This window comes from Ovis aries, chromosome 14 (assembly GCF_016772045.2).
Source record: "Ovis aries strain OAR_USU_Benz2616 breed Rambouillet chromosome 14, ARS-UI_Ramb_v3.0, whole genome shotgun sequence".
Lineage (NCBI taxonomy): Eukaryota > Metazoa > Chordata > Mammalia > Artiodactyla > Bovidae > Ovis > Ovis aries.
Window position 1 is genome coordinate 50563042 of NC_056067.1, and position 27752 is coordinate 50590793.

The 27752-nt window shown below is 62.2% G+C and overlaps 1 protein-coding gene across 6 annotated transcripts; it reads right to left on the bottom strand.

Annotated features, from left to right (window-relative positions):
* Positions 1 to 147: 147 nt before the first annotated feature.
* CIC (capicua transcriptional repressor) lies at positions 148 to 27752 on the bottom strand. 6 transcript variants are annotated; one of them, XM_027978353.2, is made up of 21 exons: positions 27695 to 27752; positions 21729 to 24524; positions 9577 to 9726; positions 9255 to 9489; positions 9025 to 9154; positions 8747 to 8929; positions 8501 to 8666; positions 7121 to 7323; positions 6807 to 7032; positions 6117 to 6220; positions 4683 to 5898; positions 4405 to 4592; positions 3905 to 4026; positions 3642 to 3808; positions 3255 to 3545; positions 2836 to 3158; positions 2300 to 2553; positions 2047 to 2201; positions 1835 to 1966; positions 1246 to 1377; positions 148 to 1142 (listed from the first exon to the last, which is right to left on the bottom strand). In XM_027978353.2, the coding sequence occupies exons 2-21, from the start codon at positions 24511 to 24513 to the stop codon at positions 775 to 777; spliced, it is 7530 nt and encodes a 2509-aa protein (XP_027834154.2). In that variant the 5' UTR covers positions 24514 to 24524; positions 27695 to 27752; the 3' UTR covers positions 148 to 774. The 6 variants fall into 6 exon arrangements, with proteins under 6 accessions (XP_027834154.2, XP_042086879.1, XP_027834155.2 ...); XM_042230945.1 differs by having other exon boundaries at positions 27249 to 27752; XM_027978354.3 differs by lacking the exon at positions 27695 to 27752 and adding an exon at positions 26909 to 27050 and having other exon boundaries at positions 2047 to 2198.

Consider the following 27752-nt stretch of genomic DNA (forward strand, 5'->3'; position numbering starts at 1 on the left):
AGGTCCCGCTGATGTAGGGGATGGTCCTGGAATGGTACCCCACTCCTCACAGTGGTTGGGGGCAAAGCCTGTAACCCCACGGCCATCTGGGGGCCAGACTGGTATGACCCACATCCCTTCTCCCTTGAGAGCTGGCAGCCACACAGGTGTGTTAAACAGCTTTAATCTCGGTCATTGCGTCTTCTCAGCACAGTAAGAAATATTGCACATGATCAACATGTTTTGTTCTGGGGATGGGGACGCGGGTGGGGGAATCACCTTCTTAGAAAGTACAACCCAAGTTGGGAGGGCAGAGGGGGTGCGGAGAGAACCCTCCCCGTGCCTGTGGCAAAGTGCAGGAGCCCCCACCCCCAAGCTAACCTGAGTCCAGCCCCTCTGGGGAAAAAAGGGGTACATGAACTCCCCCTACTCCACAGGCACCTCCCTGTGGCCCGAAGCCCACACTACCCTCCAGCTGGCAGCCCTCACACGAGCCATTTTGCATAAAGTACAAGTGAAAAGGTCTGAAGGTAACACACTCCAGGTTATGTACAGGGGCTCGATGGAGGGAGACTGTGCCCCGCTTCCCCTCAAGTCGCCCCCTGTCACAGGGGGGGGAGCTGTTGGGGGAGGGGGGTAGACAAGGGAGCAGGCCTCATTTCGCCCCCAACTGGAAAGGACGAAATGGCTTTACTGGGGAGGAGGCAACCATCCTGCCCCCCCATTCCTGCCACCTAACATACTGTCCATGTCCTGAGGGGGGTACTGTGGGTCTGGGGTCTTCTCAGGAGCCCCTCACCTGCCTGTGGCAGCTGTCGAGGGACCAGAGGGGGGTGGTGAGGGTTGGGGGGGCCCCTCCCAGCCAGGCTGTCCAGGCCCCGGCTCTGGGGGTGGAGGCAGTGGCGGGGCAGCCGGGGCTGTGCCAGAGTCCGAGCCAGGTGAGGTGGGGTCGGGGCCCCCGGCGGGGCTGGGAGTGGGGACAGGGGCAGCAGCAGTGCCAGTGGGGGGCGGTCCGGGGAGGGGGGCCTCAGCTCCCGGGGGCTGTTCTGAGGGAGTGGCCGCTTGCATGATCTTCTGGCGCACCTCACGGATCTTCAACTGCAGACAGACCTTGGAAGGGAAGATGTCCGCGTAGCGGGCCTGGAAGGCTGCCGTGGCCTGGGCTGTGGGCAGCAGGGGCAGGTTGGGAGGGGGAGAAGGGTAGGGTGAGATGAGTAGGTAGGCCCTCTCCAAGTCCCCCGCCCCGAGACTCCCAGCTGTGCTCACCTGATGGGAAGAAACCGTGGTCCTGGAAGAGCTGCATGACCAGAGCCCGGCGCTGGTCCAGGGTGCGCCGCAGCGACGAGTAGGGCACTTTCTCATACTCCAGCTCCCCGAGCACGTCTTCGGCTTCTGTGCCTGTGAGCAGCACAGGGAGCCCGGTCAAGCCTCCCACCACCATGCAAGGGTCCACTCAGCCCTCACTGAATCCTGTTTCACACTGGAGTTCAGAGAGGGAACCTGCCCAAGGTCAGATGGGACCTTAGGAGCCTGTGAAACTCCGGAACCGAGACACAACTACGGAAGCCGCTGCATCCTGAGTCTGTCCTCTGCCGCAAGCAAAGCCGCCACTGCAGTGAGAAGCCCGAGCACCTCAACTAGAGAGGAGACCCCGCCCGCCACAACTAGACAAAGACCATGCAGCAACGGAGACCCAGCCAACAAAGCAGAACACCTCCACAGCCCACCCTTGGCCTGCTGTCCTTGCTCTCAGCGACTCCCGGCCAGCTCTCTGACCTTTAACCCTGTTCCTGAGACCCCACCCCTCTTGGAGGCCCTGGGTCCTCCACAGCTCTGCCTGCCACCACGCTGGCACCTGTGCGGTCAAAGGTGAAGATGTCGCCCTCGCACTTGGCACTCTTGGGGGTGTTGGGCTCCGAGCTGCAGCTGGAGCGCCGCCTCATCTTGCGCTTGGGCGAGGTGGGGTCCTCGGGGGCCGAGTCCAGGTCTGTTCAGACAGAAAGCAGGCTCAGGGGCCTTGGCCCCCATCTGTCCCCCTCCTCCCCCGGGCGCCTGGCGCTTGCCTACCAGTGGAATTCTTCCTCTTCTTGCGGTAGGAGCCCAGGATGGCCCGGGGGGAGGTGGCCAGAGACTGCAAGGTGGGCGAGGGCAGCACCTCCTCAGGCCGGAACTCAGGCAGCTCGGCAAAGCGCTCTTCGAAGTCCACCTCCGACAGGACCCTGCTGGAGAGCAGGCAGGGTCACCTCCTCTGCCCCCGCCTGCAGCTGCCCCCTCTCCCAGCAACCCGCACGCTCCGCCCAGTCCCCCAGCCCATGCTCACTTGTCCACAGAGTCAAAGGTCTTCTTCAGGGGCGGGGGCCGCACCTTCACCTTCTTGCTGGCACCAGCCGGCTCCTTGCGCTCGGGGGTGTCCCCGGCCGCCCTCCCACTGCCGCCCTCGCTGCTGCCGCTGCTGCCACCAGGAGCTGGGGCTGGAGCCAGGGCTGGACTGGGAGGGGTGGGAGGCTCCCCACGGCTCTCCAGGCCCAGCCCAGGGACACGCCAGTCTGAAGACGAGCTGGGGAATTTGCTGGCCTGGGGTGTGGGGTGGGGAAGGAGATGGAGAACACTGGGGTCAGACTCACCAGGGCAAGACCCAGAAACAGAGAGGGATCACAAAGATGGATACTGACCACCAAGATACAGAACTGTGGGCAGGACCCAGTCGTGCAGACAGACAAGCCTGAGGCCAGAGGAGAACCCACAAGGGCGTGGTTCAGACAGGTAGAGGGAAGAGGGGTGGGACAGAAGGGCAGACAGGGGACAGAGGAGCAGAGCCAAGCAGTGGTGGCCACCCCCAGGCTGCTGGGCACTCACCATGGTCTCAGGGCCCTTGGTGCTGGTCTGATCCTCGGCAGGTGGGGGCAGCGGGGGACTGCTCCGGGCTGTGGGAGTCCAGGTCTCGGGGGGCAGTGGAGGGGCTGGTGTTGCTGGCCTCCCCTCAAGCTCTGACTCGGACACTGGGGGCTCACGGGCTGGGCCAGGCTCCAACGGCTGCCGGGGTGCAGGGCCTGGCCGCCCAGGAGCACCAGCCTCAAAGGAGCCCACAGGAATGCTGGCGATGGCCGCCTTTACTTTCTGGGGGGCTTTAGGGGTGGGCCGCTGGGCCTTGGGGGCCACTAAACTGTAGGTCATGGAGCCTGCGGGTGTAGAGAATATTTGCTGAGCCAGGCTTGACAGGAACCCATCCCCTGGGTCCACCCAGTCAGCCCGCCCTCACCTGGCCTGACACCCACCTGTGGCACTAGGGAAAGGGCTCGCAGGGGCCGGGGTGGCAGCAGTGGGCGCTGGTGGGCCCTTGGGCAGGATGGGGGCAGCAGGTGGGGTGGTGCTGGTAGCCACAGTGTAGACCAGGCCTGGGGGAGCCTGGGATGGCTGGGCCAGAGGTGCTGAGGAGGTGGGTACGGGGCTGCCGGGGTAAAATGCTGTGATGACGGGACCACTGGCGGCTGCGCAGGTGGGAGGCAGCTGGGGACTGGGGACAGGCGACACGCCCACCTGGCCAGGAGCCAGCAGTGGGGCTTGGCCTGTGGAGAGAGACAGCAAAGACAGGGGACCAAGTTAGGGCCTGGGCTGCCTTGGCCCCACCCGTGGTCCCCAAATGCCAGCCGGGCGCACTCCACCTGAAAGCAGGGGCTGCACGAAGGCGGGGCCGCTGGGCCCCAGCGAGGTGAACCCCAGGGCAACTGAGCTCGTGGGTCCGTACGAGGTGACTGTTCCAGGCTGACTGGACGCAGGACTGGTGCCCAGGGGCAGTGCGTGCCCACCTGCTGACTGCACGTAGGTGATTCTGCAGTAGGGAGAGGCAAGGGGAAGGTGTGACGAGGGCTGGGCCCCCGAAACCCTCCCCTGCGCTGACTTCCAGATGAGAGCTCAACTGCCATACCTGGTGGAGGAGGGCAGCAGGACCTTCTGAGGCTGCGAGGCAGGGCCGGGGAGTGGGGCCGGGCTGAGTGGCGGCACCAGGCCGCTGGGTGTGCTCACAGGCACCGGAGTCAGCTGGATGATCTGCGGGCAAGGGAACCACAGGAGGGGCTGAGCTGGGGCCCCAGAGTGAGGCAGGGGAGGCCTGAGACCTTGGAGGCTGGATCTCAGCAGAGACACGGAAGGGAGACATCGGACTGGGGCTAGGGAGGATGAAATCAAGGGAAAGAAGGCAGCAAGAAGCTGCAGACAGAGAAGGGACAAGGGACCAACGATGAGGGCTGAGGGCAGAATCAAGATGCTCAGACATCAAGCCAAACAGTGAGACAGAGGCCCAGACACCAAAGGGGAGAAAAGGAAGACACCGAATAACAGGCAGACACAAAAACCCCAGGACGCAGAGACGAAAGCCCAGAAGGGGGAGGCAAAGGACAGGTGGGGCTGCCACTGAGGTGCCCTTACCTTGCTGGGTGGCTGAGCACCGTTCTGCACAGGTACTGAGAAGGGCGGGCTCACCAGGGGCAGTGGCTGGCCGGCCCCACCTCCCCGCACTGACATGCTGGGGGTGGCCAAGGGTACGAGTACCTTCCCGGGCAGCAGCTGGGCTGAGCCGCCAGGGGGCGGGGCCTGCACAGGAGACACTGACTGGGCTGCAAGTTGAGAGACGGGGGAGCAGGTGGTCACACAGGAGCGGAGGCAGCCAGGGGCCCGCTCCTCGTGCTGCCCGGCCCGGGCCTCACCTTTGGGGGGCGGGGCGGAGGGTACGGACTGCAGGATGGGGATGCCAGGAGTGGGTGCGGTGGCAGCCAGAACTTTGCCGTTGGTGGAGGTGCCCGGTGGGAGGGTGAAACGGATGCTGGTGGTGGGGGCAGGGCCGCCGGGCGCCGCTGCCTTGGTCCCAGGGGCCGGTGCCACTTGTAGTTGCTGGGGCAGCGTGGGCAGAATGTACTGCACCTGGGTGATGCCCCCAGCCTTGCCCAGGGGACCCGGCTGCAGGATGCCCAGGGGCACGGGCCCATTGGGGCCACTCCCAGCACTGGCCCCCGAGCCAGCAGCCGCCCCACTGCCAGGGCCCCCCTGGGCAATGAACTGGACAGCAGGTGGCGCTGGGGCCCCATAGCCCGGGGTGCCCACCAGCAAGTTAGTGACAGTGGCCGGCGCCTTCCCCACAGTGCCCAGGAGGGGCCCAGCCACCAGGTGTGGGGCCGTGGAGGTGGCAGCTCCTGACTTCTTGTCCGAATACACTAAGCTGACGCCCAGCGGGGAGCCCCCCGGTGCCCGGGACCCAGTGACCGCCTCAGTCCTGGCGCCGGCTGTGTCACCAGGAGACGCTTCGGCCCGGCTGGGAGCGGGGAAGGGCTTGGAGGCAATGGGCACAGGAGTGCTGCTGACGGGCCGCACCACGTTGGTGACCATGGTGGCGGCTGGGCGGGACAGGGGCGTTGCTGGGGCCCCGTAGGCCAGCGAGGGCGCTGGGGCTGAGGGCACGCGCGCGCCACTGCCCTCCCGTTCCTCCTTGGTTGAGGGCAGGACCAGTGTCTGCAGGACGCCTCCTCCCCCGCTGGGAGGCACCGCGATGACGGAGGGGCCTGGGGGCTCCAGGCCGCCCACGCTTTCAGGTCTCTTGCGACGGAAGGTGACAGGATCCGTGGGGAGAAACCGGGTGGCCTTGGAAGGTGTTGCTGGGCCCCCAGTTCCAGGGGGTGGGGGACGGAGGGGGCCTGCGGTGCTGCCCTGACCTGACTCCTGGGCCTTGAAGGTCCCTGAGCCCAGTGGAAAGGAGGTGGCGGCTGAGGAGGAGGAGGCAGCAGGCGAGGACGCGGAGGAGGTGGGCCCGTAGCCTTTGCTGAAGCCTGCAGGTGGATCTGGGGGCCCTGGAGGCTCAGGGTCCAGCGACGGACGGCAGTGAGTAAAGGACGAACGGATCACAGGCGAGAACACCTTCCGGCCAAAGCCCTGAATGGAAGGAAAAGCGAGACACAAGCATGTCCCCATTCCACGTCCTACCTGGCAGCCAGGCCCGTCGAAGGCCTCCACTCATCCAGGCTGAGACGCCCATGGGGCAAATAGCTCGCCCTCTGGGCCCTAATCTGCCCCCATCTTGACACACAGAAAAGGAACATTCTCCCTCCCAGGACACACGGACCAGACAACATCAAGCCCCAAGCCCGCACCTTGCTGCCCTCCGGGTCCTCCCCAGAGCTGTCTCCACTCTCGCTGTCAGTCACCCGCTCCTTGCACTTGAGGTCGATGTCAGTGGTGCCGAAGCCGTCGTCAGCTGAGGGAGCAGACGCAACAGTGTTGGGAAAGGGCTGGGCGCAGGGCTGCCCAGAACGGAGGGTCTGAAGCCTGGCTCTGGCCTCAGCTCTGCCCTGTGTTGGCTAAGTGTTGTCCAGGAATGCTGTTCCTCAGCCCAGGTGTGCCCACCTGCCTGCCGCCAGACCCTGAGAGCAGGGAACGGCACCTGACCCTATGCCCCAGTGGCCCGGCCACACTGGTGTCCTCAGGCTTCCCGTCTGGCCTGCAGCTTCTTTTTTTTTAAACATTTATTCATTTGGCTGCACTGGGTCTCAGTCACAACACTTGGGATCTAGTTCCCTGACCAGGGATCAAACCTGGACCCCCTGCATTGGGAGCGTGGAGTAGTCTTAGCCACTGGACCACCAGGGAAGTCCCTGACCTGGGGCTCCTCGAGGGCAGGGCCAGACTACCTTGGTAGGGCCTGAACTAAACAGGCCCAGGATCACAAACAAACGGGGAAGGGAAGGAAAAGGGGCCTAACGACCTGAGCCAAATCTCTACCTACTTTCCCAACCTGAACCTGCTGTTCCCCGGCTAGGACTCTGGGTCCTGAGACAGCTTACCAATGACATCATCGTCCCCCTCCTCCTCACAGATGACCATACGTTCCTCATCACTGGTCATGTCCTCACTGGCTGCACGCTGGGAGCGGGAGGCCCGGGTGGGGAGCAGTGGGGGCCGTCCACTGGCTGCCAGGGTGCCTCCCTCCCCAGGCGCCGCAAAGGGGCCTGGAGCCCCATACTGGGTGGAGGGCTTTGGGCCAGCGTAGGATGCAGGGGCAGACACCATCTGCAGGGCAAGTGCAGGGAGAGTTCAGCCAGGGCAGTCATCTCCCTCCCTGCCCGTCGCCCCTACCCCTGCGGCCCGCCCTCCAGACCTGAGTCAGTTCCTGCAACGCCTGGCTGTCTACCTCCCCACCATCCAGGCTGTGGACCCCACTGTGGGAGAAGGCGCGGGGCCGGGCTGAGCCAGGTCCCCCAACAGTGTGCAGACGCTCTCCCCCACAGGAGCCGCTCCCTGGAGTCTTGGTGTCTGAGCTTAAGAGCGTCTGGGCCGTGACAGACAGGAGCTCTGAAGACACTGCAGGGCGGAAAAGAGACAGAGTTACAGTCAGGAAGCCTGCTACCAGAGCCTAGGCTGGCCAAAACATCCATAGACACTTCTAAATACTGGGTGGAAGCAGGTTGGACTTCCTGGGCCACCAGGCAGGAGAGAGGCACCAGCCACCAGCCCAGCATTTCCCACTATTTCCTGTCCTCTGGGGTTTCGAGGAATGAGCCCACTGCTCCCTGGGAGGTGGCCCTTCTGAGGGGAGAAAAGCCTGGAGACAGATACGTGCAGAGCTGCTTAACCGACAGACACTGGACTGTCTGAACCTATGTTCCCTGGTCTCAGAGCGAAAGGAACATCCCTTGCAGGGCTGTGGGCCTGAACCCAAGGGATCTCCAGAAAAGTGCCTCAGGGCAGTGCACTCTACAGACACCCTCAGTCAGCAGCAGTAGCCAATAAGGGCCTTTTCTGACTGCGGCCCTGAGAGCCAACAAGCTAGTTTTTTGTTTTTTGTTTTTTTTTATGACTTTATGTACTCATTTACAGGCTGTGCTGGGTCTCTGTAGCTGTGCTGGCTTTTCCTGAGCTGCAGTGATCCTTAGCTGCAGTTTGCAGGCACCTCACCATGGTGGCTTCTCTTTTGCAGAGCACCGGCTCTCGGGTGCATGGGCTCAATAGTGATGGCTCGAGGGCTCCAGAGCTCAGGCTCAGTAGCTGCGGCACACAGGCTTAGTTGCTCTGTGGCATGTGGGATTGTCCCAGACCAGGGATCGAACCCACGTCTTCGGCATTGGCAGGCGAATTCTTTACCACTGAGCCACCAGAGAAGCCCCCAAGCTGGGGTTTAAATTCAGACTCGGCCACTTCCTAGTTTTTTGTGACTTCGAGTAAGTGATTTTGCCTCTCTGAGCCTCAGTTTCCTCATCTGGAAAATGGGCTTTGGTTTTGAATGCTACACATTATGCTCTAAGAAGTGCCTGTCACGTAGTAAATACTCAGTAAATGACACTTGATGTTGAGATTTCTGTTTGGATGTATAACCTCCTTGAACCTCCCTGACTCCTTCACCACAGCTCAGTGTCAGGGCCTTTGCAGTGAGGGGATCAAAAGGAATGAAGCCGAGAGGAGCTTCTGGGGAAGCAGGCTGAGCAAGCAAAGGGGAGAAGGGCTTCCCACAGGAGGGAAGAGGGCAGAGGGGCTCACTGACCTCCAGGGGCAGCGGCAGTGCCTGTCTCCGACATGCTCCGCTCCCTTGGCTCCTTGTGTCCTCCTGCCAGCCCTAGGCTCGTGGGCTTGGCCTCTGAGCTGGACTTCTTCCGGTCCTTGTTGCACCACTTCCAATCTGGGTGGGCCTTAAAGTGGGCCTCTTTCACCTAGCAGGAAAGGGCAGGAAGACCCTTCACTCATCCACCCAACCAGAGGAAACTGAGGAGCTGAGAGGTGGCGGTATTACCTGGAAGGCCAGGTCATGGTACTTCTGCTTCTCCTTGGGCCCCAGGGCGTACCACCACTCGCCCAGGATCTTACTGACAGTCCGGTTGTCCTGGTTGGGGTGGCGCTGGTGGACCAGGGCCCGGTGCCGCTTGCTGAAGATCATGAAGGCATTCATGGGCCGCCGGATATGGTCCTTCTCCCGCTGCAGAAGACACCAGCCCGCAAGGGATTGTTAGAACCCGGAGGATGGGCTTGAGTGGCCTCAGGGTGAGCTAGGGATGGGTGGAGATGAGACACCTTGTTGGGGCTGCGTCCATCCTTCTCTGAAGATGAGTCTCGTTCCTTGGGCAGGGCGCTGAGGGACTGGGTCCGGCGTTTCCCGGGTGGCAGGGGCAACTGGATCTCAGGAGACATGATGGAGAGGAAGCTATGGGGAATGAGATGTGATGGAGAGAGAGCAGCAGGGACAGGGAGAGCTGAGTCTCCAGCCACGCCCCTCCCCTGGTCCCAGACCTCAGGGTACTCACGCATCGTCGTGGTCACTCTCTGTCTCGCTGTCCAGTCGCGGCTCTCCTGGCGGTCCAGGGGCCTCCTCCTCCGTGGTGGGAGGGGGGCCCTTCCCAGGTTCCACCACCCCCAAAGTGTGGGGGGGTCCGGGCCCTGGGCTTTCAGGGCATGTGGCTCCTGGGGGCCGCCCCGGGTCAGCATTCCCTGTCCCACCGGGTGGCTGCTCGTGAGCAACGGCTGCCGACTCAGCAGGTTCTGGGGGTAGAGCAGCGGGCGAGTCAGAGGGCTCCGGGGCCATCCCAACCCCATCCCCGGGCCTCCCCACAGCCCCCTGCCTCTCACCTTTGCTCTGATTGGAGGCCACGGGGTGGCTGGCAGGTTGCTGGGCCTCACTTGGCTGTACAGAGGGGTCAGGCTGGCTGGGGGCCAGGAAGGGGACTAAGGAGTGCCAGGGGAACACGGCCACAGAGCGAGGTTCCACATTTGTCCACACTGTGGGAAGGAGTCAGCTGAGTGGTGCAGCAGGAGAGCCAGGCCTTGACACCCCCTCCACCCAAAGCAAGCTCTTTTCCACCCTGGACAAGGTGCCGCCCCCTCTTCTTTACACCCTCTTCCCCCATCCCAGAGCGCCCTGGGCTCAGGCGTGTGACATCACTCAGGAAGAGCTCCTCGCTGACAGATTTCTAGATTTATAAGAACGAAAACAGAAGCAGGGAAAGAGTCCTCACACCCCACGCCCTCCCCCACCTCTACCTCCACCAGCCTTGCCACCAGGGACCAGGCCAGAGGAACGACTGGCTCCTGTCGCAAACCAGGCCATGCTTGCATGCCATCTCACTCTCTGCGCGAGGCTAGAGACCCTCCCCTAGTCGCACCCCACTCCCATCACCACGCCTCATCTGACAGAGCCCCTCACCTTGGCCTCACATTCCCTTTCTCTTTTCTTGAGGCAGATGGCCCAACCTCCTCTCCCACTCCTCTCCTTCCCTCCTCTCCCCACTACCCACAGGGCATGGGATCTTAGGCCTTTCTCCTTGCCTCCCTCCCCCTACCACACACCCCAGGGACCCAGACCTGCCCTTCCCCGGCTGGGCACTGGTGGCTCCAGCATCCTTCTCTTTTCTCCTCAGAGAGAAGTCTACTAATTGTGACGAGGCCTCCCCGCCTCCCTCACTTGAAACTCCTGTGCTTTCCTCCAGTACAGTGGCCAGCCCTCTTGCCCAGAAAGATGGAAGGGTGTGGTAAGCTCCTCAGAAGAAAAGACAGGGACAATAGAGCAGACAACAGAATTGTTACAAGACCCTGCCCAGGCAAGGCAACAGCGCCAGGTGTTTCCTTGAGAATATCCACAGGAAGGTACCTCCCGCACCAGGGGCCAACCTTCTGTTCCAGGAGCTGGGTGATAAGAGAGCCAGCCTGAGGCTGCGGCCCACCCTTGGCTGGACTCCTGGGGCTGGCCCAGATTGGGAGTGGGTCTCCTTCCCACTGCCAGCTCCCTGGGGGAAGTTGAACCCACAGAAAAGGCCCCTGCTAGGGGAAGACCATGAAGACAGGAGGAAAACGCCCTAGCCCCAGTCCCCATCACTCCAAGCTCCCCCTGATCTAGATCAATTTGACCTCAACTGACCTCCCCCCCCAATGCCTTCAGAAGGCTATCCTCGTGGAGCCCCTATGGGAGACACTGGCCTCAAGACCTGCTTCTGTGAGATGCTGCCAAAACAAGAAGTAGACATCAAGGCAACAGGAGAGGGACAAAGAAGCCAACGCTGGAGAGGACTCTAGATACTATGAAAACCCCATCCCCACTACTGGGGCCCTGGAGCCCCACAAGCCTGCTGGGCCCTCAAACCCACAAGAGCCTCTAAGCAACCTGGGCAGGTCCCTCTCTTCACAAAGATCTTGCCTCCTGATCTGCTGGGTGAGAAAGAAGAGGCCCAGCAGACAATGGGAGGACCGTCCTTTGGTCCTGTCCCTCCTGAACTCCTCCCCAGCGCACTACCCTCCAGGTTCCTGGGTCTCGCCCTCTCTCTCTCTGAAGAGCACACCACAAACACATCACTCTTGAGCAGACAGCCCCTCACTCACAGACCCAAGACCTGTCCTTAGCCTACTTCTCAATCACAGCCCCCAGCGCCTCCCCACTCTGTTTCACACCTGGGACCAGGCATCACACTGCTACGACTCTAACCCATGCTCCGGACCAAGGTACTCTGCACCCCTCACCTCCTATGACAACATACCTGTTCCACCCCGCACCTAAACCCCACAGCTGTCCCCAGCTACGCCCCACTCTGCACTCTTATCACTCTGCTACACTCCCACCTGCCGTCACTAACCACTTGGCCCAGCCGAGCTCTGTAACTTTCCCCTCTACTCTGCCGCCACCGTTCTCGTACTGTAACCCCATCACCATTACTCTGCACTCAGCACCCCGACATCTTGACCCCTGCAGTCCCAGGGCCCAGGCGCTACTGACCGAACATGCCGAGGCCACGGGAGGCCGCGCCGGACGCGGGCACCAGGGGCCTGTGGGCTGAGTACATGGTCCGGCGCGGGGGGGCCCGGCCGGGGCTCGCGCCTCCTCAGCGGCCGTCGCCGTTCCGCCCGCCGCCGGCTCCTCGGCCGCTGCCGCTCGGGCCCGGGGGGAGCTGGAGGCCGTTGCCACATGCCCCCCCCCACGCCGCCCCCCTCCGGCCGCCCCACGCGGGGGGTCTCTGCCGGGCGCGCCTGCGCACAAAGCCGCCTGCCTCCCGCCGCCCGGGGGGCGGGGGGAGGTCAGAGCGCGCCGGCCCCGCCCCGCCCCCCGGCGCGCGCGGGGGCCGTCACGGGGCGCGCGGCACGGGGGCCATCGGCACCGCCCCCTCCTTCTCCCTCCTCCCGCGCGGAGCCGGGCGGGCGGGGCAGGTGGGGCGGGGCGCGGCGCGCGTGCGCGGGGGCGGCCCCCTCCCTTCCCCGTTCGCTGGCTCGCTCCCTCCCTCCCTCGCAGCTCCGACGGGTAACGGCTCTGGCCCCGCGCGCCCCGGCTGCCGGCACCGCGCCCCGCCTTTCCGGGCCTGGAGCCCGCGGTTCAGCGCGGGGTCGGCCTCCGGCCCCGGGCGGGCAGACGGACGAGCGTGCGTGCGTCCGTGCGCTCCGAGCGAGCCCCGCGCCGAACCACCGCCGCCTCCCCGCCCCGCCACTACTACGCGCTCCCCTCCCCCCGCCGCACCTCCCCCCGCCCCTTCCCCGCTTCCCCCGCGGCCTTCCGCGCAAGCCCGGCCCACCGCGCGCAAATCCATTGGCTGCCGCCGCCGCGCGCGGGTCAGGCCCCGCCGCGCCCGCCCCCATTGGCCGCCCCGGGGGAACGTCAGTCATATGCAAATAAGAGCAGGGCGGGGCGGGCTCCGGTTGGACCCAAGCCGGCCCGGGGCGGGACCGCGGGAGGAGGGCGGCAGGGAGGGCGCACTGCAGTAAAGGCACCGAGCCAGGGGGGCGGTTCGGGGCGCCTTGCTGCAGAGGCCCGGGGCTGTGGGTGGTACTTGTGTGTGTCCAGTCCGCGCGAGGAACACGCTCACGCGCGGCTCGGCCCACCTCCCTCACGCCCACCTAGGGCGCGCACGGCCCCGCAAGGCAGACGAACTGCGTGTAGGGTTGGGCCGGCCACCCCTGAGCCCTCACCAACTCTCACAACAGCAGTCACAAACTCACACACACAGACACACACTCCTGACAGACCTTCCTACCACACCCTTTACCTTATACACACCCCAGGGACACATGTACCCTCCCTCTTACACTCTCACACGAAGTCACACACCTAGAACACTTCCTCACATAATGTACTACCTCCGATACTAACCGTCCATTGTGCCCCACCCACAGTCACACACACTCGTTCTCCCCCATCCTCTTCACATCACCCATTTCATACATGCCCTGTCATATATGCTTCATCAAAGCATATACTCCTCACACATCCCTGTGAATCATCATACAAACCACACGACATATTAACAGGCAGAATTATCTCCTACACCTTATCACACTCACTGTTTGTCCACTGCACACACCCTATGTCCCTCTAACACAACCAACACTCGTGGCCTTCCTGGTACTCCCAACCCCAACACAGGTAACTCTCACAAGTGCCATCATACTGACCACACACACTATATAAACTTACCCCAGTGAGCACTACTTCAGTACCCTGGCTCATCAGGTATACAAAGTGCCATGGCTGTTTGCCATCATTGAGCCACCCTACCTGACACTTAGCAGCCACCTGGGACCCTCCACCTCACAGTGTAACACAGGAGGCCACTACTCTAGGTTGTGAGTCATTCTTTTCAAAAGAAGGAAGAGGGGAAACTAACACGGGCTGCTCTGTTTGGGGAGCTTGTATGTATGACCCTGTGCGTTGAAACCTCACAACCACTAGGGAAGTACACTTTATTATGCCCATTGTTCAGATGAGAAAGTGAGGCTCAGAGAAACAATAAACGGTGCAAGATCATGCAGCTGGGACATAACAGCCCAGCACTCCAACTCAAGTGCTCTTTCCGCTACTGAAAATTCAACCTCAGGGTGGACACAAGCAGAGACTCCCACCCCAAAGGTCTGGGAATGTGTTCAAAGATTTGGAGAGACTGATGAACTATAGAAAAGTCAGAGGGTACACGAAGAGTCACAGACAAGGTCTGGGGCCTACCAGGCACAGAGGCAGTGGCCTTGGATCATGTAAGAGGGGCCCTGAGGTCACATCCTGTGAAGGCAGAGGCCTGGGGTCACAACTGGGCAGGTCAAGACTGCACAGGCTCAGATGGACTGAGACTGAGCTCCTACACAGGTGGGATCAGTGACAGGCACAAACTCTTCCCAGCCTTCTGCACCTACAGAGATGAAGGCATGGAGAGGGGGCAAAAACCAGGTAACCTGAGCCCAGCGGGAAAGGGGAGGTCTATAGCCCTCTGACCTCCAGTGACTGCAGGGCCAGACTCTTGGCTGTGAGCCTGGAGAGACCAACACAGGGACTATTAGGTGACCACCCCCTCCTCCCTATGCAGCCCCAGACTCAGACCCTCCATTACCTCACTGCCCCAGGGACTGCAATGTGAAGCAGAAATCAAGGCTGAAATCAATGTGGCCTGCTCTATCTCCCCATGGCTGCCCCCTCCTCTCCCCACCGGTGAGTCACCTCCTGGCAAGTTAACCCCTTCCCCACTGCAATGCAGCTCAGGGACTGAGCTTAGAGGAACCCTGCCCCCAGCACCCCCACTTCTGCTGCGTGAGAAAAGGAGCTAAGCCTGGCACAGGAGGGAAAGAGGGCCCCAGGCATCTGGGAGGGTTGCACATCTGGTAGAAGGCAGTGCCCACAGAGGAGGGATGGGAAGAGGCCCCTTACAGGGTAGGGGACAGCCAAGTGGGGGCCCAGCCTAGCAGGGAGGGGCCGGAATCCGGGCGGGAAGGGCCCCCCTGCCCTGGGCACTGGGCCAGCCCTATACTTAGTTTCCATTGTTTGGAATGGAGGAACCCTGGGTGGGGGTGATTAAGAGTAGAGAAGAGGGAGCAGTTCCCTGTCTTCAGCCATCCCCAACTCTTAACTGGGGCCTCCCTGGTTGGAAAATGCTGAGGAGGTTCCCCAAACCAGGGCCTCAGCCCCATGTGAGAGGGAGTGCTTCACCACCCTTCACTCAGAGCAGGTACTGGGCAGAACTACAGTGCAGCTCGCCCCTGCACTACCGGGTAACCAACTCCACAAAAGGTTTGGCCCCAAACAATCCCCAGGGCACCACTCCACCCCAGCCTGGGGACAGGGAGCCCAGACAGAGACAGCAACTGCCACCCAGGGTGGCACAGGCTGAGGCCTGCCCAGAGCCCTGGGGCGCACAGCCAGGGATGCTGACAGACTGAGGGACAGGCAGACATGCCCTGAACTCGCGGGCCCCCGTTTATTGAGCCCGAGAGGCACCGCGCCCTGCCGCCTGCGGCTCCCCACCCTGCTCTCCAGGCCCGGGTCCCCGCCTCGGCTCACCACCCCGGTGTCCCCAGCTCCCCTCACCCGCTCTCCACATACACACCCACCCACCCACCCCGGGCGGAGTCGGCGACGGCCAGGGTTGCCTGGGGAACGAGCCCAGGATTGGGCTGGTGCTGCTCGGGAGGGATGGGGGCCTAAAAATAGCGCCGGGGTGAGTCAGTGTGAGTGGGGCTGGGGTAGGCAGAGGGACCAGAAGGGAAAGAGAGGCAAGCGAGAGGTGTGGGGGAGGCTCCCCAGGGATTGGGAGATGAGCGGGATAGGATGGAGGGAGGGATGTGGATTTGGGGGTAGAAAAAGGAGTCGGGGGGAGTGTACAAGTGCCGGGGCTGAAAGGGCTGGTCCGCGCGGGCTGAGGGAGGCGCCACTGCCTGGGCGGAGGAGGGGGCGCCGCCCTGCGTTCTCCTCCCCAACCCCGCGCTCACGAGATTTTCCACTCGCCGCCTGGCCCCCAGCCAGCCCTTGGCGGGCCCCACAAAGCCGCTTTGTGCTGGGAGGGCGGGCGGGCGCCCGGCCGGCCTGACACCCACGCGGGCCGCGGCGGGGCGCGGGCCAGCTGGCACCCGAACTGTCTGCTGGGGGGGAGGTCCCCCACCCAGCCCGATAACGCGGCCGCGCAAGGGTTAATAGCGCAGGGGCGGGGGGAGCAGATCTCGACCAATCGGCGTCGGCGGGAGCGACAGCAGCCAATGGGAAGACCTGAGGCCAGACGCCCCGGGCCTACCCCCTAGGGCGCGGGAATGGGCGCGGCCCTGACTGGGTGCAGGTCTGGACCCACAAAGCCCCCGATGCACCCTCTTTCTCTGGCTGCTTCGCATGAAACAGGCTCAGAAGGGGGTAGGATCTTGCAGTCAGGAGGTGGCACGATCAAGATTTGAGCCCCGGTCTGCCTGGCTTCACGATTAGCTTTTCCACCGAAATGAGGAGACGGGGGTTCCCTGGCCCAAGCCCCCAAGCGGAGCGGGAACAGGGAACGGGGTGCAGGCGGAGGCGGCGGCGCGGCAGGCGAGGGTCCAGCCGCCTGCGGTGCAGCCGCTGCCGCCGGTGGTAATGGGAGCCAGACGCCGTCGTCGCCGCTAATGCGCCTCCCTCCCTGCCACTAATGGAGCCATTAATGCCCGGGCGCCGGGGGCTGCGGGCCACACACCACCGCGGCGTTGCGCATGCGCAGGCCAGCAACCCCAGCCACCCGCCGCCACCAGGAGGCAGCCTGACCCCTTGCAGTGCCTGGCGCTCGGGGTTCTTCCAAGAAATCTCCAAGACTCACTCCTGCTACCTCAAAAGAGCCTCTTCTCTCCTCTCTCCTGTAATTCACCCTCTTTTCCCAGGCTAGGTCTCCTTTCTATCCAGGGGTCTTTGACAGCCTGATCCAACCCTCTCCCTCTGCTCTGAACCGTTTCTAGGCTCTTCACGGGGCTGACACTCAAGCGTGGCTCAGCTGTACCTGTCTTTCTTGGCACCCTTCTGCCAAGCCTAGGGCCCATGTCAGCTCCAGCCTCAACTGGCCACTTCAAGACCATGCACTTTCACCCCTCCTGGCCTTTGCTCCTGTGGCTGCCTATGCCTGGATGGCCCTTCTCTTCTACTACCCTGAAATCCACTCATTCTTCCTGCTTCAGCTCCAATGTCACCTCCAGTGAGAAGCCTACCTGAACCTCCCTCATCACTTCATTCATTAAGCCAGAGTTGCTTCTCTCCTCTGCCCTCCTCCGGCTCTGGGCCTCCCTCTGCTCATCCTTACCTGTGCCTGCATCCACATATGCCTTTCCCACCCACTTTACCCCAGGGCTGCTCAGCTTGGGCCAGGGAGAGGGGTGAAGAGAGACTTCTGGTGGGAGAGAGGGCGGTTATTGTTGGAGACAAAACAGAAATTCTGGTTGGGCAGAGTATGGATCTGCGGAGTCAGGAGGATTTCCCCATCACCCCGCTGCCCCCCTGGCTCTTCTTGGGGCCTCATTTTCCCAACGTACCCAAGCACAGTGGGTGGATACTGCTTGGTCTCTGAGATTCTGTCTGTTGGGATGGACTACTCGTGGGACTCAGTTAAATGCAGCTGGCACCAAAGTGTCTTCTGAAAGGTGATGGGGGTGGGGGTGGTAGGGGTGATCCAGGTCATGCCCTCGAGCAGGTGGGTGGGCAGAGGAACTGCTTTCCTGCTGCTCCCCCACAGCCGGATCTCCTAGCTTGGCCCCCAAAGCCCCCACCTTCCTGCCTGTCTTGGGAACAGGTGCTTGGGTGTTGATGGGTCTGTAGGATAGCTCCCGATAACTCTCAGTAGCTTTCAGGACAGGAGCGGACATTTGTCAAGGACCAAGAAGGGGTCTTCAGGCCTAGACATTACCCCAGCACTCCCCAAAGAGGGAGCAAGAGACCTGGTGCTTAGCAACTCTCAATGACTTAGAGGAACAGAGTTTCTGATGTGCGCAAAGTGGGAGTGGGGGCTAGGATAGGGGAAGCAGGTCTGTCTAAAGAATGCGGGAAGGAGGACCAGAGGGTAAGCCAAGGGTGGACCAGAGACAGAAGCCCACGATTGGGGCGGTGGGGGGTGCAAAAGAGAAAGAGGGTGGAATGAAAGCTCCAACGAGGACTGATATCTAAGGAGGTACAAGCCAGGAAAGCCAGAGAGCCAGACTCAGGGAAAGCCAGACAGAAGTCCACAGAGGGAGACTCAGGTGCAGAAACGGAGACCTGGGCAGAGACAGACATAGGCACCCAAGGGAGAGACAGATACGCAGTGGCTCAAACAGGCAGATGGGCAGACAGGCCCAGGAGAAGGGGCACTGCCTGTCAATACAGGGAACCCAGGCAGAAGCCAGGAGCTGGAAGGCAGGCCATGCCAAGCACGAGGCTGAGACATCTGGCCTCCTAGGCCAGGGCTGTAGGCCCTGGGGCGGCTTCCTCTCCGGGGGAGCAGGCGGGAAGAGTCAGAGGGAGGTGGCGATGGCAGCTGGCTGGCCCGGCCATGCACAGAATGCGGAGAATGCCGGCCCGCCTGCTCCAGCAAGTCCCCCAGCGGAAGCAAATGCCTGGCGGGGGGCAGAAGCAGGCAGGCTGCCCTGGGCCACCCCCTCACACCTGCTGCCCTGACAGAGGGTCAGGCCCTGGCATGGGCGGGCCAAAGGGTGATAGCTTCACTGTGCCCCTGGGCACGGTCTGCCCTGTCTGGGCCTTAAGACAGAGAAGGCCCCAAGGTGCCTACCTCCCAAGGCTTTAGGAAGGCCTCTGAGAGAAGAACAAAAGGGCCCACTGGCTGGGAACCTGAGGGCAGCCTGGATACCTCAGCATGGGTGTAGTCAGGGAGGCGCGGCTCAGAACCGCCAGGACAGGCACTGGACAAGTTCTGACGACCAGGTGGCTTCCAGCAAGGGGCCTCCCCTCCCTGAACCTCAGTCCCCCTCCCGCTACCGACGACAAGGCTGGAAACTGGTAATCCCTATCTCATAGCGTCAGGAAGTTTCAAGGAGGCAGCCCCATCCCTGCGGCTGGGCAGTGGTGTGTGCTCAATAAAGCGGGGTACTGTTATTGTCATCATTACTGAGAGTAACGGGCTCTGGCGCCAAACAGTCTGGGTTCAAATCCTGGCTCTCCCTGTTCCTATCTGGGTGACCACCGGCAAGTCACTCAGCCTCTGGGGCTGCAGTTTCCTCCTCTGTCCAGGGGAACTAATGGTCCTGCTGAGCTCCTGGGGTGTGATCACGACTCAAGTAAAGGTGCACTGAGCACTTACTGAGCAGTGTGCCGGGCACATGCATGGGTAGTACTCAATACTCTTACTTCTGGTAGCAAGGGTCCTGTGATCTAGATCGAGAGATCTGATTCAAGACACAGTCCTGCCCCTTCCTGGCTGGGTGACCTCCATCAGGACTCATGTTTCTGTCAGGGCCTCACTTTGCCTCATCTGGAAAATAGTAGCAGGAACCCTGCCAGACCACCCTGTTAGGCCCCAGGTCACCCTCCCCACGCAGCTGCAGTGAGGGTCATGACCCAGCGGTGCTATATGTGAGGGCAGTGTCAGGGGGCTGCAGGCATGTGGGGGGTGGGGAGCTGAACGGGATGGTTATAGAGTCCTTCTGCTTCAGTGTCTTCATCTGCCTAAGGACAGAAATCCCTGCTGTGTCCACTTTGTGGAATTTTGCTCATATCAGCTACAAAATAACAAATGTAACAAATGTTAGGGGTGAGCGCTGTGCCTGTGTCCTCCGCCCTGGGTCTGGGCAGGAGCTGAGTGAGGGCAGGGCCTGGGCTCCTTCCTACACTAGTCTTTGTTCCAGCCCAAGACACAGCGGCTCCTACAGAGATCCACGTCTACCTCCTTCTTCCCTGGTTTCAGGGGCTGGAACTCCCCCTATATGGTACAACCCTCCATAGTTTCCTAGTGCCCTCAGGATAAAGTTCCCAAGTCTTAGAAGGACCTTCTATGATCTGACTTTGATGTACTGCTCACCTATGCAGCCACACATCCCAACACTCACCCATGGTCTAGAGCCCTTGACTTTGCAGATTCAACTTCCTTTAAACTTTGGCTCTTGCCTCAAGGCCTTTACACAAACTCTTCCCTCTACCTGATGGTCCTCCTGCCGGCCTTGCCAGGCTCCCTTCTGCACACCCTTCAGGCCTCACTTTAGAGGGCTTCCCTGGTGGCTCAGACGGTTAAGAATCCACCTGCAATGCAGGAGATCTGGGGGTTCGATCCCTGGGTTGGGAAGATCCCCTGGAGAAGAGAATGGCTACTCACTCCAGTATTCTTGCCTGGAGAATCCCATGGACAGAGAGGAACCTGGCGGGCTATAGTCCACAGGGTTGCAAAGAGTCGGACATAACTAAGCGATTGAGCATGCACTCACGGCCCCTTCTCTAAGAAGTCCTCCCTGACCACCCCAGCCCTGACCACTCTGGACAGCCACTATCTGGGGACAGGTTTGTCTACTCCAGGAACCATGAGCCCTGTGAGGATGGGGCTGTGTCCTTAGCGTCAACCAGCACAGGGCCAGGCACAGAGAGGGCCCTCAGTCAACAGTAAATGAATAGGTAAATAAGAAAAAGATGCTCGGGAAGGGGTGAGTGACGGGTTTGTCACCCTCCATGAAAGTTGCTCTGACAAGGCCCAGGCCAGATGGTTCTCCAGCCCCATCTCAGAAATGTCTCGCCCCCACCCCTGGCCTCAGCCCTCTAGCCACACCGGCTGTCCTCAGCTGTGCTCCTTCTGACCTCGGAGCCTTCCCATCAGCCTCCCAGGAGGTTCTTCTGTCCCAGGGTTGCAGGTTCCAACTTCTCCTCCAACCCCTGGCTTACATGTCCTGTCCTGAGGGCAGCCAGACTAGGTTCACCTCGGGAGGCATGCCCGGCACACCCCCGGATCCCCGCCAGGGCACTGACCACACCTGTGCTATTTACCAGGTACAGCAGTGAAGATGAGGTCTCCAGGCCTGGGCCTGCCACCACCTGGCAGAAGGACCCACTGGAGCCTCAGTCTTCCCATCTGTAACCCAGGACTGTGGCCAAGTGGTCACGAGACAGCCAGCCTGGGTTTGAAGGCTGGCTCCGGGATTTACTAGCCACGTGACCCTGGGCAAGTAACTAACCTGACCTCAGTTTCCTCTTTTTTTTTTTTCCTGGCTGCATCATGCAGCCGGAGAAGGCAATGGCAACCCAATCCAGTACTCTTGCCTGGAAAATCCCATGGATGGGGGAACCTGGTGGGCTGCAGTCCATGGGGTCGCAGAGTCAGACACGATTGAGCGACTTCCCTTTCATTTTTCACTTTCATGCATTGGAGAAGGAAATGGCAACCCGCTCCAGTGTTCTTGCCTGGAGAATCCCAGGGACGGAGGAGCCTGGTGAGCTGCCGTCTATGGGGTCACACAGAGTTGGACATGACTGAGGTGACTTAGCAGCAGCAGCAGCATCACCATGCAGCAGCTTTCAGGATCTTAGCTCACTGATCGGAGATCAAACCGGGGTCCCCTGCAGTGGAAGCGTGGATTCCCAACTACTAGATCGTCGAGAAACTCCCAGTTTCCTCTATAGGAGCCTACTCACAGCAAGGTTCAGTATGCTGTGAGTGCTATGTTAAGGGGTGGGTGTGAGGTTAGGAGACATAACCTACTCACAGTGCTTATCACGGTGATGCCCTGTCAGTTCTCAGGCCATGGCAGTTGTCATCGTGATTACCATCTCTGTTACCCCATCAGCTCTAGGGGGGGTGGGAGGGGTGGGGCTGGCTTTGAGCCTGCACTCTCAGCAAAGGTCTGCTGACTGGTAGACCCCAACCAGGAGGCCTCTGGAAACACCGCACTGACCCTTCAAAGTCCACATGCTCAGCCTGACACAGGAATTTCCATGGGAACTTCTGTGCAGATGGGAGGCCAGCCTCCCCTTGAAAGCCCCCCAGGGTGGGGAGCTTACCTCTCTCGAGAGCCACTTTGCCAGTCGCCCAGTACAAAATGAGCCCTCACCCAGCCCCTCCAGCAAAACCTCTTACCTGTCCCAGGCCGGCCCATGATGACTTCCTTTTTGGGAGCAGGATGGCTGGTATAGCTGCTGGGCACCAGGACAGGCAACAGAGCAGCGGGTGAGGGGTGGAAGGCCACCGGCTGGAAGGGTGAGGAAGCCAGGCCGAAGGTGGGCATCGGCTGGGCCACAGCAGTCGGCGCAGCTGGAGGCACAGTGATGGGTACCGGGGCCGGCAGAGGTGGGGGCAGGCCAGGCTTCCCACTGGCCACCCCTGCGGGCAGCGGGGTCTCTCGGCAGCCCCGCCCGGGGCCTCCGGCCCGGGCCTCACTGCCAGTGCCCACCTCCCCGGGAAACTTGGAGGGCAGCGGCACGTCCGGGTTACGGACGATGATGGGCGAGTCCCGCTGCACGGCAGGCACCCGGCGCACGGAGGGCCCAGGGTCCGAGGTCAGACCGGCAGGTGGAGGCAAGAGCAGCAACGGTGAGGGCTGGCGGGAGCGGGAGAAGGGCACGGCGGGCGACACGGCTCGGAAGCCGGCCGGCGTGGAGGGCGTAGGTGTGTGGGACACCGAGTCCACGCCAGAGTCTAAGCTGTCACTCTTGGGGAAGTCTGGGGCGGCTCCTCCACCCGCTGCGCCGGAGGCCCCCAATGCCCCTGGGTGGGGCAGCAGCTCCGTCTTCCGTCGCCCAGGGCTGATGGGCACAGTAAAGGTCAGGTTGGTCTGGAAGGTGGGGAGGATGCCAGAGGAATGGCGCTCTCGGGGGGCAGGTGGCGGCGGGTGGGGGCCCAGGTCTGGTGGCGTCAGCACGCCCGCCTTAGGGGTGCTGGCGCTCAGGTGGCGGCTGCGGACAGCGGTGCGCTGGATGACGGGCGAGGCATTGATGGGGCTGAAGTTGGCGGGGCGGAAGCCGAAGAGCGGCGATGGTGAGGGCGATGGGGCTGGCGAGAAGGGTGACTGCGTAGACACAGGGGAGAAGGAGGGCGTGCCCGAGCGAGAGCTGCCCAGGGACACCAGCATCACCGCCGCCTCGCACTCGTCAAACTCAAAGCGAGACAGGTCAGCGGGGGCCACCAGGCGTGGACGGGAGTCTCCGCGGGCTGCCACGCTGCTGGCCTCGCTGTCCCGCGATGTCTCGTCCCCCCAGTCGAACTCGGTGCTGCCCTCGCGGGCTGCCACGCCTGCCGGCCGCCCAGCCCCACCTGGGCCGCTGTCCGCCAGGCCCTCCATCTCCTTGGTTCGCATGGACAGGTGACGGGAGCAGTAGCCCCGCCGCTGTGACTCCTTCATGCAGCCGTCTCTCGAGCACAGCCGTCGCCACTGCTTGCCGTTGAACTTCTTTCGGATTCCGTTGGGTGTGCAGACCACGTCGCCCTTCTTGTACTTCTGCTGGGCCGCCGTCAGGGGCGTGCGGGCCCGGGCGGCCGGCGCGGCCCCTTTCTCCAGTGAGGCCACGCTGCTGCTCCGGCTGCCGCCCTGGCTCCCCTCCTGGCACGGGGAGGGCTGCTCACCCGGGCGGCCTGGGCCTGCGAAGGCAGGAGACTTGGGTGGTGGTGACAGGAGCTGGGGCGGCAGTGGGAGCAGAGCTGGGGTGCCCAGGGCGGGCGGGTGCTTCTCCTCACCCTCCTCACAAGCCCCAAGGTTGCCACCAAAGCTGATCTTGGAGACCTCGGCGTCCTCAGGCTGCTTGGGGTCCAGGGCAGCAGGGCAGGGGGGCAGGGTGGCCCCGGGCTCGGCCTGCTCCTCCTCAGGGCCTGCCGGGGGCTTCCTTGGCAGGGCTTCAGGCTCCCAGGGGGGCCGCAGCAGGCGGAGGCTGGAGCGGGCCACCCACACCGCCTCCTCGGGCTCCCGGTGTGGTGGCGGAGGCAGCTGCGGCAGGGCGGCTGGGCCCAGCTGGGAGCTGGGGCCAGGGCCAAAGCGGACCTTGTAGGCGGCGGGCTTGGTGGCCACCTCCACCACCACACCCTCCCGGTAGGCTGCCATGCCAGGCTCCACGCAGGTACAGACCGCTGTGCCCACCGCCAGCGCCCCTGGTGGGGGTGTGGCATCCAGAACCACATCCACACCCCCGCCAGGCACCCCCTCATAGAAAGTCAGGGCCCGGTCCCCATGGAACTGCACACCCAGGTCCTGGCTTCGGCGCACCTGGCGCACCACAGCCGGCAGGAAGAGGCCGTCCCCGCGCCGAGCCAGGACTCGCTGGGACCGTAGCTGCCGCAGGTCGTAGCCCCCGCTGGTGCTGCCAGGGGGCCAGGGGCCCAGACCACAGGCTTCGGCCGCCTCATCCTCCAGATCGGCTGAGTGCTCGCTGGCTGTGTCGGTGGAGGAGGAGCGCGTGGAGGTGGGTGGCCGTGGAGGCACCCCCAGGGCGCCAGCTTCCTCGGGGGTCCGTGCCCGCTCTTCAGGGGCACCCGCCGCTGCACTGCTGCCGCTGCCGGCGCCATGCTCCTCCACATACTTCTTCTTGGGCGCTCGTGACTTGAACGTGGCCGTCTTTCGGCTGAGTGATGGCTCCCAGCGGCCCGCCTCCCCCTCCACCTTGGGTTCTTCGGCTGGGCCTGGGGCCGAGTCATCGGCTTGCAGCTCCTGGGGCAAGCCCTCGGCCCCCGGGCCCCGCTCAGCTTCCTCCTCCTCGCCCTCCTCAGCCTCTTCTGGCCCCGGCTGTTGCTGCTGCGCCTCGTCGTCTTCCTCCTCTGGCTTGTCCCCCTCCCCAGCCCCTCGCCGCCTCAGGGCCTTGGCCCTGGTGGCTGGTGGGGACTTGCCACTGCTGCCAGAACCTGGAAGGCTGGTGCACGCCTTTTTCATGGGCTTCATCTTTTGTCCGCCTGCCGGGTGAGAGGATAGACAGGGATCATTGGGAGCAACCTCAGGAACCCCCCCTAGACCCAGTGTCCCCCGAGACTTCCCACTTGCTAGGGTTACTTCCTCAACTCCATGATCCCCAAGGTCTCCTGCCTGGCTGTGTTCAACTCCTGTGGGCCCCTGGCCGGCACCCAGACACAGACTGGCACCCATATGCCCTGAGCTATATGCTCTGGTTCCTTGGGAACACTCACATACTCTGCTTTCTCGGCAGAGGACAGTAGGTGCAGGCACACACTCTGACTGCCCCAAGGGAACCACGACTAAAAGTAACAGTTCATACCTATGGAGCACTCACTCTGTGCCAAGCCCTGGGCTAGACTTGCCTTTATTAACCTATTGCATCCTCACCACAGCCCTAAGAGGCGGATGCTACCATCAGCTGCATTTACACGGGAGGAAATTGGGGCACAGAGAGATCAAGCCACTCGTCCACATCCATCCGGCTGGGAAATGGCAGAGCTGAGATCTGGACCCAGGTAATCTGGCCCCAGAGTCTGTGCTCCTAACCATTTCAGTGTGCTGCCTGTCACATGATCCAGAGGGCACGCTTCCTTGCACTGTCACTGCCCAGAGAACACACGCACTCACACACACAAATGTACAAGCACACAGTCACAGAAAGGGAGGTGACTGGGCTGCGATGTGAGCCTCTCTCTACCACCCCCACCCCAGCCCCGGACAGCCTGGCATGGCCAGGCATTGTGGGAAGGAGTGGGCAGCTGCAAGTCCCAAGGGACAGCTGCCCACTCTGTTCTGCACCCCAGGCCTGCCAGGTACAGCCATCTCCCTAGATCCTGGCAGAGAACAGGCAGGGGCACGTCTGGGGCAAGAGCTCATACCCAGTGCTACCACAGGGCTGTACATAAGTGCGCGCACACACACACACACACATAGCACACACACACACACACACAGAGACACACACATCACACAGTGGGACACAGGGCTACACCCCAGGGTTTCACGGTCCCTCTGGATGGGAGCCTGCCCCTCCCCCCACAGCACCCAGCGTGATACCCGAAAGCCCAGCCACCCCCCTTCTGGCCTGCTTGCATCCCCGCCCTGCCCGGGCTGGCTCTGGCAGGGTGGCTGAGCTGACTAGGCCCCCCTGGTCCCCAAATATGCCCTCGGACTCCAGGTGGGGGTAAGTGGGAGAAGGTCAAAGACAGCAGGACAAGCCCAGCAGGCCAACCTCACCCACTTCCTGAACAGTCATTACTGCCCGCCCCCTTTCAGGCTGCCCTGAGAGAAGAGAAGGGAAAAAACTTCACTCTGAAGTGACTAAAAGAACCTGAGAGGCCAAAAAGGGGGCCCCCGGCAGGGTTGGGGGACCCAGGACCATAAGCCAAAGAAGATCCGAGGCACCCCTGACTCAGCCTTCAGGCTCCCCCGGGACCCCGACCTCATGCTCTCCCACTTGGGGCCTGCTGCTGCTTAGGAACCTGCAGTCCCAGGCTGCCCCTTCTCTGAGACAATCCTGGGGTCCTCTCGGGCAGAGGCTGGGGGCCCCAGGGCTTCTCACAATGCGGCAGGCACCCAAGTATCCAGGAGTTGGACAGCCACCACCACCTTTTCCCACTGGCCCGCTGGGCCACCGTCCTGGGCACTGAGACCGGGCCCAACACAAACCTTTGCATACCCCACCCAGGGCCTACAACCACACTGCCTGGTCCAAGTTCTTCACACCAGAAACCAAGCCTCTTTTTTTCCCCTGGGGCCTACTCTCTTCCTGTCCACCCTCTCAGGATAACTCCCACCCAAGGCCCTCTTGGGCCCTCACCTCCCTCAGAATCTAAGCAGTAACTCCTGAAGCCCAGGCTGGCCTAGGCTTCTCAGGGTCTCATGTCCTCTGCTCCCATCAGGCCTCCTGACACCAGCATCTCTGCCACTCTCTTTCCCATCCTGTCACCATCTCTATCTCCACCTCTCTCTTCACAGGCCCTAGGCCCCCTCCTCTGTCACTCCCTCCTTGTCACCCTCATCTATCTCTGTCACCCCCTCCTCCCAGTCACTCTCATGTCAGCCATCTCTGGACCTGTCACCTTCTCTCCCCATCACCTCTCCTTGTCACCCCCTCCAACTCTGTCCCCTCTCTATCCCTGTCACCCTGATCTAGACCTGTCACCCCTCCATTCCTGTTACCAAGTCTCTGCCCACCACCCCCTCGTCACCCTTTTTCTGTCACTCCTTCTCCCCACCACTTCCTCTACTCTATCCCACCTTCCCATCATCCCACTCACCCCTTTTCCCCTGTACCCCTTCCCCGTCCCTGCCACCTGTCCCCTCTCGGCCCCCAGCACCCCAAATCCCCCCTGCCTGTGTCAGCCCTGGCCCCGCCCCTCACCTCGGGCTCAGCGGGGTTTCGGGGCGGGGGGCCGTGGCCCCGGCTCGGTCCGGTCCGGTCCCTCCCCGCCCCCCCTCCGGCTCTCCCTCTCGATTCTCCCTTTTTTTTTTACTCCAACACACAAAATGGTGAATGGACCTGCAACAGCTGGAGCAGTCAGCCAATCAGCGGCCACAACCCCGCTGACCGGCGCCGTCCTAGACCAATAGATACTCAGAGCTTGGTCGGCTCCGCCTCTCAATGACGAGCGACGCTTGCCACAGCCAATCGTGCCCACCCGGCAGCGCGAGGGGGTGGGGCCAAAGTCCAAGATCGGCCTCCCTCTGGGACCGACACCAACCTGAGCCTACGACCGCCCGATCAGCCTAGGGTCCTGCCCTACAAGAAGTGATGGACATCAACATTGACCAACCGTAGTCCGTCTTAGTTCAGAATGACGAATACAGTACCCAGTCGTCTTACACTCTAGGCCGGAACCCAGCCTCTATGAAGGACAGTAGCCAATGAAGTGCAAGAAGGCGGGGCTAAGGGACCGGCTCTCCAATGAGCAGGCTTGGAAGGCGTGGCCTGAGCGTTTGTTGACCGGCTGGTCGCAATTCCTGCTGGGAGTGATAGTCTTCTTACGTCTCTGGCCCATAGTCGACAGTACATGGCAGACTACAACTCCCATGTGACAGAGTGCCTGGAGCTCTGAAGAACCCGTGCGAGGAGAAAAAGTCGAAAGGGCAGTTCCTCGTGAGTCTCACTGGACGCCAGGAGCATCTTAGACCCAGGGCCCCGACTCACCCGGATTCCCGGCTCTGGCGTCGCTGCTGGCTCCTCTCAGTGGCGGCGGTAGCGGCTC